General features: G+C 38.8%; 1 protein-coding gene and 1 pseudogene across 1 annotated transcript; one reads left to right on the top strand and one right to left on the bottom strand.

Moving 5' to 3' along the window:
- Positions 1 to 9,063: 9,063 nt before the first annotated feature.
- Positions 9,064 to 12,188, bottom strand: LOC116140030 (annotated as a pseudogene).
- Positions 12,189 to 12,658: 470 nt separating this feature from the next.
- On the top strand, positions 12,659 to 13,243 carry LOC116140004. The gene has a single exon (XM_031425636.1). It carries the CDS (start codon positions 12,659 to 12,661, stop codon positions 13,241 to 13,243), a length of 585 nt encoding a protein of 194 aa, XP_031281496.1.
- The last annotated feature ends 4,901 nt before the right edge of the window (positions 13,244 to 18,144 follow it).

Here is an 18,144-nt window from a genome sequence, read left to right on the forward strand (position 1 = left end):
AGCTGTGAGTGCACTAGGTTGACGAACGCCACTTCTTGGCCAAATAGCAATTGAACCACTACTTATAACCTTAACTATTTGGTCTAAATCCAAACTGGTAAAGTCAAAAATTTTCTTAACCTTTTTTAGACCTAAAGCATCCCTAACTACCTCTTCATTGAAAAGAACCAATCGACCTCTAACATAAACTTTGTCATTGTGCACATCAAAGTTCGATTCAGCATCATCAAGGCTAAAATTGGCATAAAACTCTTGAACAAGAGTTTGAATGGGTGCAGTCAAACTCGAGACAATGTTTATCCATTTTTTTTTTTCTTCATCATGGCATGAAACTCATCAAAATCATCTAACCTAACATTTTCCTCGCTCACAATTGTCTTTTTGATAATGGGCTTTTGAATCTAACTTCGGCAGCATGCAAAATAGAAGGAGAGATTATACCAATTGGAGCCTCTTCCATGATTGCCTTCCCTTTCTTCTTTGTCGTCTTTGCTAGAGTCAAGGGCTTTGATGGACCGGCTTTTGCAGGATCAGCCTTGCAAGATTTGAGAGTAGCAATAGGAGTGTTTTATGAAGCACTGTCGAACGCCAAAGGGGATTTTTCTAGTGACTTTTCAGGTGCGGCAGGGGTAGACTTATCTAGTGAGCGCACAGAGTCCTAGTGATCCCTGGAAACGGGGAAGACACAGGTGAGGATCAGCAGCTTGTTTCTTCCTTGTAGGATTCCTCTTGAGTTGCAGAATTAGACCCTAGTGGGGTTTGCTTTTTCATTGGCTTTTTCTTGCTGTGGATGGATTCCTTCAAGGCTTGGAAGCCAATGACCAATTGGTATCAAAGCCAATTGGGTAATGGTGAATACAAAAAAAATGGAAGGTTGGGTTGATGGATTGGAGAATGATATAAGAGTTTTAAAAGATGATGTCGGCACTATTAAGGATTATTAGATGGAGTTGAGGGAATGGATGTGACCGAAGGATGAGAGGGATGAGAGAGTGAATCGGGGAAAAGAGAGAATAGAATCATCGAAAATTCCGGTGGTCTAGGAAGAAGGAAATTAGGATTGATCATGAATCAACGAGAGTGCTGGCGAAGATCAGAGGATAAGGAAGTTGGAATTATCGGTGTTTAACGACGAGGATCCTCATGGGTGGCTATTTAGAGCTGACCGATATTTTCATGTCAATAAGTTCGTCGAAGGAGAGAAGGTCGAAGCGGCGGCGGTTTACATGGAGGGACGAGCGTTAATATGGTTTCAGTTGGGGTTGAATCCCGCTCTCCATTTATTGATTGGGGCACTTTCAAGAAGGCGGTGATTGAACGATTTAGGCCATCATATAAGGGTTTGGCATTTGAGTCCTTGGTGGCGCTGAAGCAAACCAAAACAGTGATTGAATATCATGAGCAATTTAAACTGTTAGCAGTGTCAATGAATGAGGTTGAAGAAAAGTTGCTCATGGGACATTCACTAATGAGCTTAGAGAAGATATAAGGTTGACCTGTGTTTAGTAAGGCTCGACAACCTAATTGAACTCATGGACTATGCCGATAGAATTGAATAACGAAACTGCGTTTTGGACAAAACAAAATTGAGGGCAGGCCAGGCCCAATGGATTAATAGGCTAGAAAACTATACAAGGTTGACCCCAAGCCTAAAACCACTCAAAATCAAGTGGGGATCCAATTGGAATGAAAACCCAGATCGCTCATTAGTTCCACAATTGCGCAATCATAGGGGAGACAAGCTAGTTGAGTCAATGCCAGCGAATCTTTGTGACAACAACTTCTGACGATTCTGAAGCAGAGGTCCAGTATAAAAGGGAAAGAGGGCTCTATTTCAAATGCAAGGAGAAGTTCGGACCTGTAATATACTGTCTAGCTAGTAATTCTTTACGAAATGTATGATAAAATCCTCTAAATAACTTTTGCAAACATATATACATAGAGGTATATAATGTAAAATCCAAAAATTCTAATTTTACTTCATATAAATATATACACAAAATAATTGATATACTTTAATATGCCAAACTTCTCCGTTTCTTGACGTCCCACCCGATCGTAAATCACCAGTACCTACAAAACAGTAGAATAACATATTGAGCACTAATTGCTCAGTAGGTAAACCATATTGCACTATTGTTCTTCCTCCGTTACTCATGTTTAGATTTTCCTTTTCTCACTTTAATCTTGCTAATATTTTTCGTTCTTTTCTGATGTTCTGCATTCTTTTATGATATTCTGCATTCTTTTTTGATATTATAATATGATAAAATTGTACATTGTCGAGCACATAAGAAATACTGAATCATGTAAGTAGCATAATACATATGCAGAATAATAAACTTTCCTGAGAAAAGAACTTTCTTTTATTTTCTATTATATGTCTCTTATGTTGTATGTCCTTTTCTTCTCTGTTTCTCTTTCTTTTCTTTCATCTATTTTGGTTTTCCGATCAGACTAGGTTGATGCATGGATTTGGAACACTGGCCATGTGATTGGTTACAGTTCTCATCTACATGCACTGCTGACTGATTGTACAAATATTGTATCTCTCTCTGCTGTGGCCACTCACTCGTGGTGGCGTGCATGTACGTATGCTCTGCTGGGTACAGTCCTCATCCATATACACTACTAACGAACTGTACAAATATTGTGTCTCTTTGTTGTGGCCGCTCGCTCTTGGAGGCGTGTATGTGGGCATCTCTATCACTCACAAGTTCCCCATCTCAAAAACCTTATAACATAGCATGCTGTAGAAAGAGAATAGAAAGAGATACTATACACATATCAACATGAATTTCCAAGCTATGGAAATTCTACACTTGCATTCTTTAGTAAATAAGAAAATATACATACTTGCATGTTAGCTTAAAAGAAAATTACTAGCCATTTTCTTTTCTTTCTTTCTCATTCTTAGCTAACATATTCTTTCATATTCTCATTTACCAAATCAAGGCTATATATATAAAATCATGTGCACAATATATGCATGATCAAGCCCATTCTTTAATATGCTTTCCAAGTTCACATATACAAACTTGAAAATTCATCATGGCATAATGGTATGTCGTGACATATTCTACCATTCTCTGCAATCACAATTGCCATATCAAAGTAACACTTTTAACTTGCAATTCCTTTCTAACACTTTCATGTGCTATTCAAAAAGTAGGAAAGGTTCAAGTAACTAGAACCAAACACTAAGGGTCATTTCTCTCATGCAATTAACACGACTAAGTGATATATTAAATTTTGGCATAACAATATGCACCCTTGAATACTAACATTTACACTTGGTTAAGCCCAACATAATCTTCCTACTTCAATTCTTGTCTTTCTCTAACCCTTCCCTCAAGAGGGTTTAGCCAACTCATGCATGCATTTTCTCTTTGGATTTTCATCAAACACTTCATATGCACATGCAACTACCATGTTGGCTACACTTCCACATCTCTCTAAATCCACCAAAATTTGAGCAAAAACTCACTAATTATAGCATCAAACCTAGCCATTTTCAACAATTCTCAACACTTCAAAAATTTCAACACTAATTCTTCCATTACTTCACCAAATCATCACATAACCATATACTACTTCTCATGGCTGGAAATCACACATCATTCAACATCAAAAACAGCCAACAATTCTCACATACAATCACATAAAAACATGCAAGAATCATACTACACAAGTCTTACTCAAATCAAGGCTAAAATTGGGTTTACTTACCTTGAGTGTGTGATATAATCTCCCTTTTTGCTAAAAGTCTCTCCCTCTTGGACCTAGATAATATAAAAACCATAAGAATTTAAAACTTTAAAATTTAATCACACTCCTTGTGCTAGAATCTTAACCTTTGAATGCTTTAGGATAGAAAATCTATAAAAATCCAAGCCAAATCCTATGATTTTCCTTGGAAATTTAGTGAGGAAAATTGAGAGAAAATGCGATGAAGGTGGTGTGAACAAGGGTTGCATATAAGGCTAGGGTTTCTTCAATGAAACCTTATATCAAATATTATACCCATGTATTCCCATTTTGCCCTTGTACTTTCTATGAAATTCCATCTATATCCTTTAGTCAATCACCAAAATACCCTCATTTTTAATATCTTCTTCACATTATTTTGCTTCCTTTCACTTCCCACTTTTTCATCTAATTATCAGTGAAAATACCATTTTACCCCTAATGAACTTTTAAGGAATTTTCTTTACATTTGTCTAAGGTAACTTCAAAGAAATCTAACTAAAGATATTAGGGCATCAATAAGATTACGTACCTTGATGTGGATGTTACAATTCTCCTCTTCTCCACCCCCCCCTCCCCCCCCAAAAAAAAAAAAAAAAGAATTTCGTATAAGCATAAATAACAGGGTTGCATATAAAGCTAGGGTTTCTTCAATGAAACCTTATATCAAATATATACCCATGTATTCCCATTTTGCCCTGGTACTTTCTATGAAATTCCATCTATATCCTTTAGTCATCACCAAATACCCCATTTTTAATATCTTCTTCACATTATTTTGCTTCCTTTCACTTCCCACTTTTTCATCTAATTATCAGTGAAAATACCATTTTACCCCTAATGAACTTTTAAGGAATTTTCTTTACATTTGTCTAAGGTAACTTCAAAGAATCTAACTAAAGATATTAGGGCTCATAAATGATTACGTACCTTGATGTGGATGTTACAATTCCTCTTCTCCACCCCCCCCCCCCCACACAAAAAAAAAAAAAAAAAGAATTTGCGTCCCCAAAGTTCAAGTGAACAATTTAGGATACCGGCTCATCAATGCAAGAACAGAGCATTAAAACTATTGTTATTCATGGATGAAGAGGAGTTAGGGGAAGAAGAGACTATAGTTAAGACAGAGGAGGAAATCAACAAAAGTGGGGACCCAATGGCACTTTCCATGAACTCAATAGTTGGACTGACATCAGCTAATACTTTGAAGCTTCAGGGGATTGTAAACGGAATAGAGGTAATCATGTTGGTTGATAGTGGGGCTTCCCACAATTTCATATCTCAAGACTTGGTGAATAGATTGGGGTTGCATGTGACTGAAACAAAAGCTTTTGGGGGTAATGGTGGGAAATGGGTTTACTGTACGAAGTGCAAAAGTTTGTAAAGGGCTGGAATTACAATGCAGGGAATCACGATGCGATAAGATTTTTTCCCCTTTGATTTGGGAGGAGCTGATGTCGGTCTAAGGGTGGCTTGGTTGAGTTCTTTAGGAGACATTTATGCCAACTCCAAGTGCCTTACCATGAAATTTGAAGTTGAGGACCAACAAGTGACACTTCAGGTGATCCATCCTTAGTTAAAACAGTGGTGTCTTTAAAGGCCATGTTGAAATCGTTACACGAGGAAGGCCACAGGTATGTGGTCAAATTCTGCTCTGTTGTTCAGCATGACATGGTTCAAGAGAGAGTGATGGACCCGAGGTTAGAGGACTTGTTGCGGGAATTCATGACCCTATTTGATCAGCCCATGGGGTTACCCCCTCATAGAAGACAAAATCATGCTATCACACTCAGAGAAGGAAAACAAGCCCAAAACATTAGAACTTACAGGTATTCTTACCAATAAAAAAATTAGATAGAGAAGTTAGTAGGTGAGATGTTAGCGGCAGGGATAATCCAGCCTAGTATCAGTCCCTTCTCAAGTCTAGTATTATTTGTTAAGAAAAAAATGGGAGTTGGAAGTTCTATGTGGACTATCGGGCCATAAATGAAATCACCATTCCAGACAAGTTTCCCATTCCTACCATTGATAAGCTGCTGGATGAGCTCAGGGAAGCTGCAATTTTTGCCAAAGTTAGACTTAAATTTAGGTTATCACCTAATTCACATCAAGGAGGATGATGTGCCTAAAACGGCGTTTCGCACTCATGAGGGGCATCACGAGTTCTTGGTAATGCCATTTAGATTGACGAATGCCTGCTCGACTTTCCAAGCCCTAATGAATGACAAATTTCGGCCCTTCCTCCAAAAGTTTATATTGGTTTTTTTTAATGATATTTTAGTACAGTATTGATTTTCTATCTCATCTAATGCACTTAAGGCAAGTTTTACAGATTCTGCAGGTCACAAATTGGTTTTCAATCGCAAAAAATGCCTATTCACACACAAGAGAAAATCGAGTATTTAGGCCTCCTGATATCAGTAAAAGGGGTAGAGGCTGATCCGGCAAAAATTGAGTGTATGCTTTCATGGCCTGTTCCCAAAACCGTGAAAAGTCTAAGAGAGGTCCTTGGCCTTATGAGATATTATCGGAAGTTCTTCCGAGGTTATGGATAGATCGCCCAGCCATTGACACAATTACTTAAAAATGATTCATTTACATGGACTGATGCGGCCCAACGAGCCTTTGAAAATCTTCGGCAAGCGATGGTCATAGTTCCTGTTCTAGCTATACCAAATTTCTCACAACCGTTTGAGATTCAAACCGATGCTTCTGGTCACGGAATATGGGCTGTTTTGGTGCAAAATGGTAAGCTAGTGGCCTACCTCAGTAAGGCTTTTTCAACTTCTTCTAAACAAAAATTAGTCTATGAGAGAGAGTTGATGGCGGTGGTCTTTGCGGATCACAAATGGAGTCATTATTTGTTGGGTAGGAAATTCCTTATTAAGATCAACCAACGGAGCCTCAAATTTTTGATGGAGCAACGGTCGGTCACACATGAACAACAAAAATAGATCTCCAAGCTTATAGGATACAAGTTTGAAATTCAATATTATCTAGGGGGTTCTAATAGGGTCGCTGATGCCTTATCATGGAGGGAACCAATGACCGAACTTAATGCCATTTCTACAGCCCAATTCCAAGGGTTTGAAGAGTTGACTGCTGAAATAATACATGATGAAAAGCTTCAAGAGATTGTTTAGGCCTTGACACTACAACCTGCTTCCAAACCTCACTACTCCCTACAACATGGCCGTCTCCTTTACAAGGGCATGTTAGTGCTTCCTAAAAATTCCAAGTTCATACCACAGAGTTACAGGCATATTTTTTTAGGGAAGGCATCAAACAAGATGTTCAACATTTTGTCAATGCTTGTTGTGTGTGTCAATGAAATAAGCACTTGGCTTTAAAGCATGCTGGCCTGCTACAACCTTTCCCAATTCCAGACTTAGCATTTGATGATCTCTCCCTGGATTTCATGAGCGGCCTTCCTCGCGCTTTTGGGTATGATACTATCTTTGTGGTTATGGATAGATTGACTAAATATTGCCATTTCTTGTTGCTTTGTCATCCTTACAATGCCAAAGAGGTGGCTGCCTTGTTTATTAAAGAGGTACTTCGTCTCCATGGATTTCTTAAGTCCGTAGTCTCGGATCGGGATCGGTTATTCATGAGCCAATTTTGAACAGAGTTATTCTGATTGGCTGGCACCACCCTCAAATGGATGGACAAACGGAGGCGGTTAACCGTTTCCTCGAAACATACTTACGAAGTTTCACTAGTTCCAAACCTAAACATTGGCCTAAGTTGATTCTTTGGGCTGAGTTCTGGTTCAATACTTCTTACCATAGTTCCACTAAAATGTCTCCCTTTAAGGCTTTGTATGGTCGTGATCCGCCCCTTCTTTTAAAGTTTACTGAAGTGAAGTCTGCCTTAGAGGATGTTAACCAACAAATGCTGGAGCGAAACGCCCTATTAGAGGAGCTTAAGAGTAATCTGGTGGCAGCCCAAACTCGCATGAAGACCTATGCTAACAGTTACCGCAGGGATGTTTCCTTCCAACCGGGTCATTTTGTCTACTTGAAGCTCCAGCCTTATAAATTTAAATCTTTAGCTCGGGAGCTCAACAAAAAACTTAGTCCTCATTTTTATGGACCTTTTGAAGTTCTGACCAAAGTCGGGGAAGTTGTGTATCGTGTAGCTCTTCCAGCATCAGCTCGAATTCACCCCTTCTTTCACATTTCTCAACTCAAAAAAAGAGTTTACACACTGCCGTTCTACGTTCCTCACTGACGAATTAGAGCTGCTTGTGCAGCCTGCCTCAGTCACAGCAGTTCGCACTCTTTTAGATGGCTCAAGAGAAGTTCTAATACAGTGGGAGGACCTTCCTTCTTTTGAAGCAACATGGGAGTCATTTGAGGTTATCAATAATCAATTTCCTCAATTTCACCTTGAGGACAAGGTGGCTCTCCTAGGGGGGTATTGATAGAACATCTCCAGAGCCAAGGCCTAACACACACACCACACGGGTTTGCAAGATAAAAAGGGGAAAAGGGAATAATTAGTTAGTTAAGTGTTTTGGGGCACGTGGCATCAGCAATGAAAATAGTGTGCAGCTTGGTATAAGTCTAGAGAGAACTTGTTAAGGACAGAATGCGTTTTAGTGGAAAATTAAGTGGGAGGCTCCTAGCTCCTCGAATTGATAGGGTTATCTTTATGTTTTCCTTTCAATTCTGTTCTTAGAGTTCTTGCTACCTTACTGTTCTATCATTCCAGTTTATTAATACAAATTGCAAAGTATATTCAGATTTGTGCTTGACTTGTTGTGTTCTTTGTGTTGTGGAATTGTGGTTGAGTTTTGGGGATTCCTAACAGTTACATATTAGCTTTACACTAGATGTGTACAGAAAGAATAAATAATCAGAAATCAATTCGCATTCAAAGCTGAATTCTCCACTAATGAATGGAAGACTCTACCATCTTAGATGTTGAATCATTTGTTGAGTCATCACTTGCTCCAATTATCAATTAATTAGTTTAACACACTGCAGCAGGTTTATTTAGATCTTGAACATGTCATTACTCAAAAGTGATGCCCATGTGTGGCGATGAAATCTTCAGTATAATTGGTTCTAGACATACTAGCTAATTAAGAAATGTGGTAGGGACCGAACACGAATGCTGCAGATGAAAATAACGCATTAACAACACCAAATCTACGAGTCAAAAGAACGGAGAGGGGGAATTTAATCACCGTATATGAACAGTCATAAATGTCATAATGATTACATGCTTAATTTAAACAAGAATCTGAAACTACTTTGTTAAAGAACCCTATTATCAACAGTCAAAATGATCACAGGTTGGTTCACTTAATTTTTTTTTTCTATAATCCTATACGTGGAGGTTTGGAATGGCTGAAACAACTTCGGCCATGGCTTGGAATTTCCGCCTTTCCTTTAGAAGCATTTTTGCAAATTCAAGAGCTCGTTGTTCACAAGCTGCTCGTTTTCTGGCATCCTTAATTGATTCAAAATCCTCAACATGGGCCACACCCACAATCCTCCTAACAATCAAAAAATAAAAATATCATCATCAGACATAAATTTGAGAAGTAGAATGTCAATAATGTTTCGAAAAGAACAAAAAATTTATCAATGTTTCAGTACCAATCCTGAAAGTTTAAACTAACAAGAAATATTCTAACTATAACATATTCCTTTGAATTTATCTTACCTTATCATTTTGGCAGCACCATATCCAAGGGTGTCGTGGAACAGATCTTTCATAAATTTTTGTTGAACAAGCTGCTGAATCTCAGGATTATTATAAATTTCTGGAATGTATGCCTCACCAGAGCCACCTTTATGTTGATCCCAAAGTGCCGTGAATATTTTGTGGAACAGAGTCCAAGTCTCTTCAAGTGTCCTCAGAATCCATTCCTTATAACTCTGCAAGACAATGCCAAGTTCAGAAATGACCCTTAAAAGTCATTTAAAAAAGGCCGAACGACATGCACCTACCCATAGTTTGCCATAACGACAATTTGATACCCAAAAGGTTTGAAAATGACAATTACCCACTTTCTATCCAACTCTGTTAATAAAATCCGTTTAAGGAAGGGTAATATAGTAATTTTATATCTATTAATTTTAAATTCATCAATAAATCCTTAAACTTTTTTTATCATATTTTTTTATTTCATTTTTCTCTTCTCTCTCTTATCTTCTTCTTCATCTCTCCCTTCTCTTTCTTTCTTTTTCACCGTCTTTTGACTCTTTTCCCTCCTCCCCTTCTCTTTTTTACTTTTTCTTCTCCCTTTACCTTCTCTCTTTCCTTTCTTCTTCAGTTCTTCGTCTTTTCCCTCTCCCCTTCTCTTTTTACCTTTTCTTCTCCCTCTTTTCCCTTCTCTTTCTTTCCTTTCTTCTCCGTCTTTTCCCTCCTCCCTTCTATTTTCTTCCTTTCTTCTCGGTCAGGACCTCCACCAGCTCCAAACTCGCCACCAGAACCACCAAATACAATCATCACCACCATCACAAACCACCACAAATTTCAAACACTTCCAACCCAAACTGTAAAAAGTTATAAAAATTTGAAAAAAAATTAAAAATTAAAAAACTGAAGAGGAAAAGACCACCAAATACAACCATCACCACCGCCACAAACCACCACAAGTTTCAGACACTTCCAACCCAAACGGTAAAAATTATAAAAATTTGAAAAAATTTAAAACTGGAGGAAAAGACGGGTTCTTGCCTAGCGACCAAAGGGAAAAGAGGGAGAAGAAAAGTTAAAAAGAGAAGGGGAAGAGGGAAAAGACAGAGAAGACAAGGAAAAAAAAGACGAGAGGAGGGAAAGATGGAGAGGAAAGGAAATAAGAGAAGGGAAAAGAGGGAGAAGAAAAGGAAAAAAGAGAAGGGGAGGAGGGAAAAAGAGGGAGAACTGGAGAAGAAAGGAAGAAAGGAAGGAAAAGACGGAGAAAAAAGTAAAAAAAGAGAAGGGGGAGGGAAAAGACGGAGGAAAAGAAAGAAAGAGAAGGAGAGATAGAAGAAGAAGATGAGAAAGAGGCCAAAAATGAAATAAAAAACATATGATAAAAAAATTTAGGGATTTATGATTAATTTAAATTAATGGGTATAAATACTATATTGTCCTTACTTAAACAGATTTTATTAACAGAGATGGGCAAAAAGTGGGTAATTGTCATTTTCAAACCTTTTGGGTATCAACTTGGCGTTATGACAATTATGGTAGGTGCATGTCGTTCGGCCTTAAAAAAAAAAAAAAAAAAACTAATTGTAAAATCTCGAAAGTGCAAACATAATGGTATGCATCACACTCTAGTTTATCTGCAAAATTCCAGAACTAAATTATAACTGACATACTATGGGTCATTCTTTGATTGCAGTCCATCTTGGGCAAATAGGCCAAAATCAAGTTTCCAAGAAAAGCTCCAATATCAAAACCCATGGCCAAAATGCAAATTCTGGATCTATAACTTGAGTTGAATCAAGAGTAACCATTACAGAGCCAGCGTGGAGATCCCCATGTATGAGAGCTTGAGTCTTTCACAGAACCTACAGAAATGGAAGCTCTGATATAACTATATGGAATGCCACATATTGTGGAAAGAAAACCAGTACATAGGAAGAAGTAGTACTTGGATTTCAACTCAGCAATTTCAATCTTCAAATAATTATCCTCCCTTACAGCCTCCACATCTCGATCAAGATAAGGAGAAGTCCAATGGTTATATTGAGATACTCTGTAGGGGTCAGAAAAAAAAAAAACGCGCAGTATGATTGCATAAACTCTACATTCCACAAAATTCAGCGACTGCATCAATCATTCAAGTAAGCTCTGGAATCTCACTGGAAATTAAGTGCGTAAATTGTGAATTAAGTTATAAGTTACGTAATGATTCTTACCAGCTCCTTTATGCTCCATGGTAGAACGGTACAGAAGAGAGTGCAGAAAAGAGTTTTTGCCATATATTCTGATATGTGTTCTGCGAGCAATGGATACTCAATTCCTGCAATCAGCCCTTTCCTCAGGTAATATGTGGAGGCTCCAAGATCGCATTCCGATCAAAGACATCGGACGATCAAAATGATAGACTTAGGAACATGATCAGGGCACAGTTGGCGGTGTCTTTCAACGCCAATGCCTCAAAATATACTCGCTCCCTTGTCATTGGCCATGATTCACCTATACATCGAATGTATTCGAGTGCCTGCGATCCACAAGCGAATTACAAAGGTTAGCTCAACAGTTGACACTATGAATTATTCAAGACAAAAGGAATTATATTTGAAGTACCTGCCTGATGACATAGAACCAGAATACCGACAACGATATTAACGAAATTGAGGTTGCCATCTCCGATTCTTTGATGGTCAAGTCATCAAACTCGTTACAAATTTGGAGGACAAAGAGGGCGTGGCTTTGATATACTCTATTCAGAGTTTCTCGTCGAGTGGTCTGAACTCCGTGAAGGCCATAGTGTTTTGAAGGTTGGTGCTGTGCTGGAAGTAAGATTTGCTGGAAGTTTGAAGCTGTTTTGCTGCTGTGGATGGACGTGCATGGTGCTGTTCTAGAGTTCAGTAGCTTAAGTCCTTCTGTATATTTTAGTGTTAATTTTGAATTTGTTGACTCAGCTTATTTTGTAATGAAGTTGTTAGACGTGAGTGGTTTAGCTGAGATTAAGTGAAAGTTCTGATAGTAGTTGAAACAGTAAGCAACAACATGTTATATTCAGACTTTTGTCTAATGAAATGGTAGTCCAGTTTTTTAATTCTTTCTCTCTCTTTTCTTTGCACAACCGGCATTAACAAAACGCTAACATGGTATCAGAGCTCCATTAACCAACTATCATCTAACAAATTCACTCAAAAAACTCATTCAAAATCACCATCAAACTTCAATCTTCTGCAAGAACAAAATTCTCCAGAAAACAGCAACCAGTTTCAGCATGGCTACTCAATCAGCTTCTCTCTCACCTCCAGTGTTCAATCGAGACCAGTATCACATATGGGCTGTTAGAATGAGAGCCTACCTAAGAGGACAAGGGCTGTGGCAGTATGTGGAAGAGGAGAAACAGCCACCGCAGCTTGGTCCAAACCCAACCTTGAATCAAATGAGGATGTATGAGGAGGAAATGTCCAAAGCTCCAAGAGCTCTTTCTCACATACATTCTGCAGTAACAGACCTTGTATTTACAAGGATAATGGCATGTGAAACTGCAAAAGAAGCTTGGGATAGATTGAGAGAGGAGTTCATGGGAAGTGATACAACCCGAAACATGCAAGTCATGTACCTGCGCAGAGAGTTTGAAATGCTGAGAATGCAGGAGTTAGATAAGGTTAAAGAGTATGTAGACAGACTCAAGAGTGTGGTGAACAAAATCAGATTATTGGGAGTTGAGATGAGTGACAAGATGATAGTTGATAAAGTGTTAGTCAGCCTTCCGGAAAGACTTGAGTCCAAGATATCTTCCTTAGAAGATTCAAAGGATCTCTCCCAAATCAGCCTCACTGAATTGGTTCATGCTCTGTAGGCCCAAGAACAAAGAAGTTTAATGAGACAAGATGATTCAAATGAAGGTGCTATGCTGGCTGCTCAAAAAGGAGTGAATATGCAGGGAAGTAATAGAAAATATGCTGGAGATAAGAGAGGAAAAGAGAAGGCTGGTGGTCAGTGGGGAAGGCAGAGTGGAGGAAGAAATTATCCACTATGTTCCCATTACAAAAAGAAGGGACATCCGGACAGCAAGTGCTGGTTCAAGCCTAGGATTCAATGCAGGGGATGCAAGCAGTTCGGTCACATTGAAAAAGTATGCAAGAACAAGGCTGCACAGCCACCACAGCAAGCACAAAGTGCAGATGACCAGTAGCAGACCAATGAACCAGAACAGCTATTTGTAGCTTCATGCTACTCAATGCAGACCAGCAGAGATGTTTGGCTGATAGACAGCGGATGCACTAACCACATGGCAGCAAATGTGGAGAATTTTGTTAAACTGGACAGGACCTACAGCTCCAAGGTTAAGGTTGGAAATGGGGACTATGTGGAAGCAAGAGGAATTGGAGATGTGGCAGTCCAAACTCAGGCAGGGACTAAGGTTATTTCTAATGTTCTATTTGTACCTGAAATTGCACAAAATTTGTTAAGTGTAGCTCGAATGTTAGAGAGAAATTATATCTTGCATTTCCAAAACCATTCTTGCATTATAAAGGATAGTGAGGGAAATGAGTTGTTGAGTGTAAGGATGCTTGGTAAAAGATTTCCACTGGACTAGAAAAAACAAGAAAACTCAGAATTAATCACAAAGGTTGAAGAGTCTGAGTTATGGCATAGAAGACTTGGACATTTTCACTACCCTGGAATTAAAGAGCTCAAGTCAAGGCACATGGTATTAGACCTACCCGAGATAGAAGAGAAGAGGACTTTGTGCACAGCCTGCCAGCTTGGCAAACTCAGCAGGCCATCATTCCCTTCGGATCAAGCCTGGAGAGCAAGTCACAAGCTGCAATTGATCCACTCGGATGTGTGTGGTCCAATGAAGACAGAATCTTTAAATGGTAGCAGGTACTTTGTACTCTTCATTGATGATTTCTTAAGGGTGGCTTGGGTTTATTTCTTGAAGCAGAAAAATGAAGTGGCTGCTGTGTTCAAACAATTTAAGTTGCTGGTGGAGAATGAAGTTGGAACCTTGATCAAAATAGTAAGGACTGACAATGGAACAGAGTACACTTCAAATGAGTTCAAGACAATCTGCAGCCTAGCTGGAATTCAATAGCAATTCACAGCACCATACACCCCTCAACAGAATGGTGTTTGTGAAAGAAGAAGCCGAACCATTATGGAAATGGCCAGGTGTATGATGGTTGGAAAGAACCTCCCTAAAGTCTTCTGGGCATAAGCTGTTAATACGGCAGTTTTGCTGCTGAATAGGCTGCCCACCAGGGCAGTCAAACATCAAACACCAATTGAGGCATGGAGTGGAGTCAAGCCAGCAGTAGGGAACCTGAAAGAATTTGGAAACATAGCCTATGTGATGATCCCAGCCAACAAAAGGTCCAAATTGGATGACAAGGCAGAAATTGGGATATTTATAGGCTACAGCAGCAGCTCTAAAGCTTATAGAGTTTATGTTCCTGAGTCCAAAAGGATTGTAATCACAAGGGACATAAAGGTTGATGAATGTGGAGTCTAGAACTAGGAAGAAAAAAGGGTTGATGTGCAAGTTGAATCAAGTCAGAATGAGAGAAATGAGGGACTGATTCAAGAGGCAGATTCAGATGAGGAAGAAGAACATGCTGTTAGAGGAACTAGAACTTTGGCTGATGTGTATGAAAGGTGCAATATGGCAGTGGTGAAACCAAGATACTACCTTGATGCTGCAAAATCTGAATTGTGGAGGGCTGCAATGCAGGAAGAACTGAGTATGATTGATAAAAATCAAACCTGGAAATTGGTACCAAGACCTGAAAAAAGGAAAGTCATTCAGGTGAAATGGATTTTCAAACTGAACATCAACCCTGATGGCTCAATCTACAAGCACAAAGCAAGGCTGGTGGTGAAGGGTTTTGCACAGCAACCAGGCATTGATTTTTCAGAAACTTTTGCCCCGGTTGCTAGGCAAGACACAATCAGGTTGCTGTTGGCACTTGCAGCTCAGTTCAACTGGAAAATTTTCCAGCTAGATGTCAAGTCAGCATTCCTAAATGGATGGATTTCAGAGGAGCTGTATGTAGAGCAACCCGAAGGTTACAAGGTTGAAGGAAAGGAAGACTATGTGTACCTACTGAGGAAGGCCTTGTATGGCTTAAAGTAGGCCCCTAGAGCCTGGTACAGCCGAATAAATGACCATCTATGTAGCCTTGGATACACTAGAAGTCCTAATGAACACACTCTCTACATTAGGAAAACTGAGAAAGGAGTGGCTGTAGTTATGTTGATACTTGTTGGTGACAGGGAGTAATCCTAATGAATTGGACCAGTTTAAGTTGGATATGCAAGCTGAATTTGAAATGATAGATTTGGGATTGATGAAGTTTTTCCTTGGCATGGAGATAAATCAGGCTGCTGGTGAGATTTTTGTGTGTCAACAAAGGTATGCAACCGAGCTTCTCTTGAGGTTTGGAATGGAGAATTGCAAACCAGTGAATACTCCACTGGTTCCCAACCTGAAATGAAGCAAAACAAATGGTGCAGAGAGGGTTGATAAAGGGAAATACAAAAGCTTAGTGGGAAGTTTGCTGTATTATACAGCCACCAGACCTGACCTTATGTTCACAGCAAGTTATCTCTCAAGGTTCATGAGCAACCCAAGTGAACTGCACTTTAAGGCTGCAAAACGTGTGCTGAGGTATGTAAAGGGAACCATCATGTTAGGCATCTATTTTAGGAAGGCTGAAAGTCTGAAATTGTTGGGGCACACTGACAGTGATTGGGCTGGATCCTTGGATGATGCAAGAAGCACCTCTGGTTATGTGTTTTACTTGAATAAGGGTGCAATCAGTTGGCTGTCAAGGAAGCAAGAGACTATGGCACAGTCTACTATTGAAGCTGAATATGTCTCTGCTGCAGCAGCAGTGAACCAAGCTGTGTGGCTGAGGAAAATGTTGGATGACTTGCACCAAGTGTAGGGTGGTCCTACGCTGATCCTATGTGATAACCAGTCAGCTGTGGCAATGGCAAAGAATCCTGTACTCCACGGCAGAATTAAGCATATTAAGATCAAGTATCATGCTATTAGGGAAGCTGAACAGTGTGGGGAAGTAACTTTAGTGCACTGCAGAGGGGAAGATCAGGTTGCTGACATTATGACAAAGGCATTGTGCAAATCCAAGTTTGAAGCCTTTAGGCTAAAACTTGGTGTTTCCAGCCAAAGCACCAAGGTGGAGTGTTGAAGGTTGGTGCTGTGCTGGAAGTAAGATTTGCTGGAAGTTTGAAGCTGTTTTGCTGCTGTGGATGGACGTGCATGGTGCTGTTCTAGAGTTCAGTAGCTTAAGTCCTTCTGTATATTTTAGTGTTAATTTTGAATTTGTTGACTCAGCTTATTTTGTAATGAAGTTGTTAGACGTGAGTGGTTTAGCTGAGATTAAGTGAAAGTTCTGATAGTAGTTGAAACAGTAAGCAACAGCATGTTATATTCAGACTTTTGTCTAATGAAATGGTAGTCCAGTTTTTTCATTCTTTCTCTCTCTTTTCTTTGCACAACCGGCATTAACAAAACACTAACACATATGTTGTGTTGTGGTTATTAGTGGTTTAAGAAGACAGTGAGGAGTTAAACAATGAAGTTGCAGCTTTTTAAGGAAACAATAAAACACACATGATTAATGATGGTCTGGTCACGACAACGAGCGAATGTGGGCGTGGAGAAGGCAAAATGTCAACTGTGGAGGCGCTAAGGTTCAATGAATGCGGACGCGATTTTATTGATATTCAAAGAGTAAACGATTTTTTTCCACCCAAACAATGGCCCACTGAAGCACGCATGGACTTTTAAAATTACACTTTGCTATCTAAGCTACTAAATTTTATTATATTTAATTATGAAGTTAGAGATACCCTTTTCTCTTTCGGTAATGATATATGCACTAACTAATTTGTACTAATCCAAGTATTAATATTGAAAATTTAAATTTTTTTTGAGAGAATTTCAAATTTTCAATGTTAGTATTTGGATTTGTACACATTGGTTAGTGCACATAGTTCTATTCTTTCTCTTTTTCTTCTCTACTCAGCCTCTTCCGTCGCTGAAAAAAAAAAAGAATTACACCACCACCAACACCAAAGCCACCTGTCAATATTTTTTTTCTCATCGTCTCTCCCCTTTCTCAGCCGCAACAACACATCCCAAATATCTAATATATGAATTGTAAATATCTAAGTTACAAGGATTCTCAATGATCTCCAAGTAAATGCAAGTCAATAGATTATCTCTTCTTCACAGTAAATTTGTCCTTCTAAGGCTTAAATGTCACCTCTGCAATGAGTAATACTAGGTGTACAAACAAATATTATAAAGATTTCTATACAAACTGATGTAGTAAAAAATGAATAAAAGAATGAATATAAAAAGTCAAACACATCCTATTCACTATTCCATTCATTTTCTACCACATCAGTTTATGCAGAAATCTTTGTAAGATTTGTTTGTATGTCTAGCATTATTGCTATGCAATCACCACCCGTTATATCCACCTAGCTTATTTATACAACATGGTTGCCGAGAAATTCATTTATGAGATTGATAAAGAAATCATTATGATGAAGAGGAAAAAGAAAAACAAAATGCAATCAGTGTTTCTACAAAGAAAATTCTATTAAGTTTATTAAAATCAAGCAAAGTTTAGATAATTCAAAAAATAGCATATTGACCCCAATTACAAACTGTGTTTGTTGTGTTAGCGGGTGGATATGGGAAGTGGTTGGTATGTGTGTGTG

This window comes from Pistacia vera, unplaced genomic scaffold (assembly GCF_008641045.1).
Source record: "Pistacia vera cultivar Batoury unplaced genomic scaffold, PisVer_v2 Contig360, whole genome shotgun sequence".
Taxonomy (NCBI): Eukaryota; Viridiplantae; Streptophyta; class Magnoliopsida; order Sapindales; family Anacardiaceae; genus Pistacia; species Pistacia vera.

What these genes read in the sequence shown, in the direction of transcription:
- LOC116140004 (XM_031425636.1), top strand. Translation starts at nt 12,659, where the DNA reads ATGGCTACTCAATCAGCTTCTCTCTCACCTCCAGTGTTCAATCGAGAC.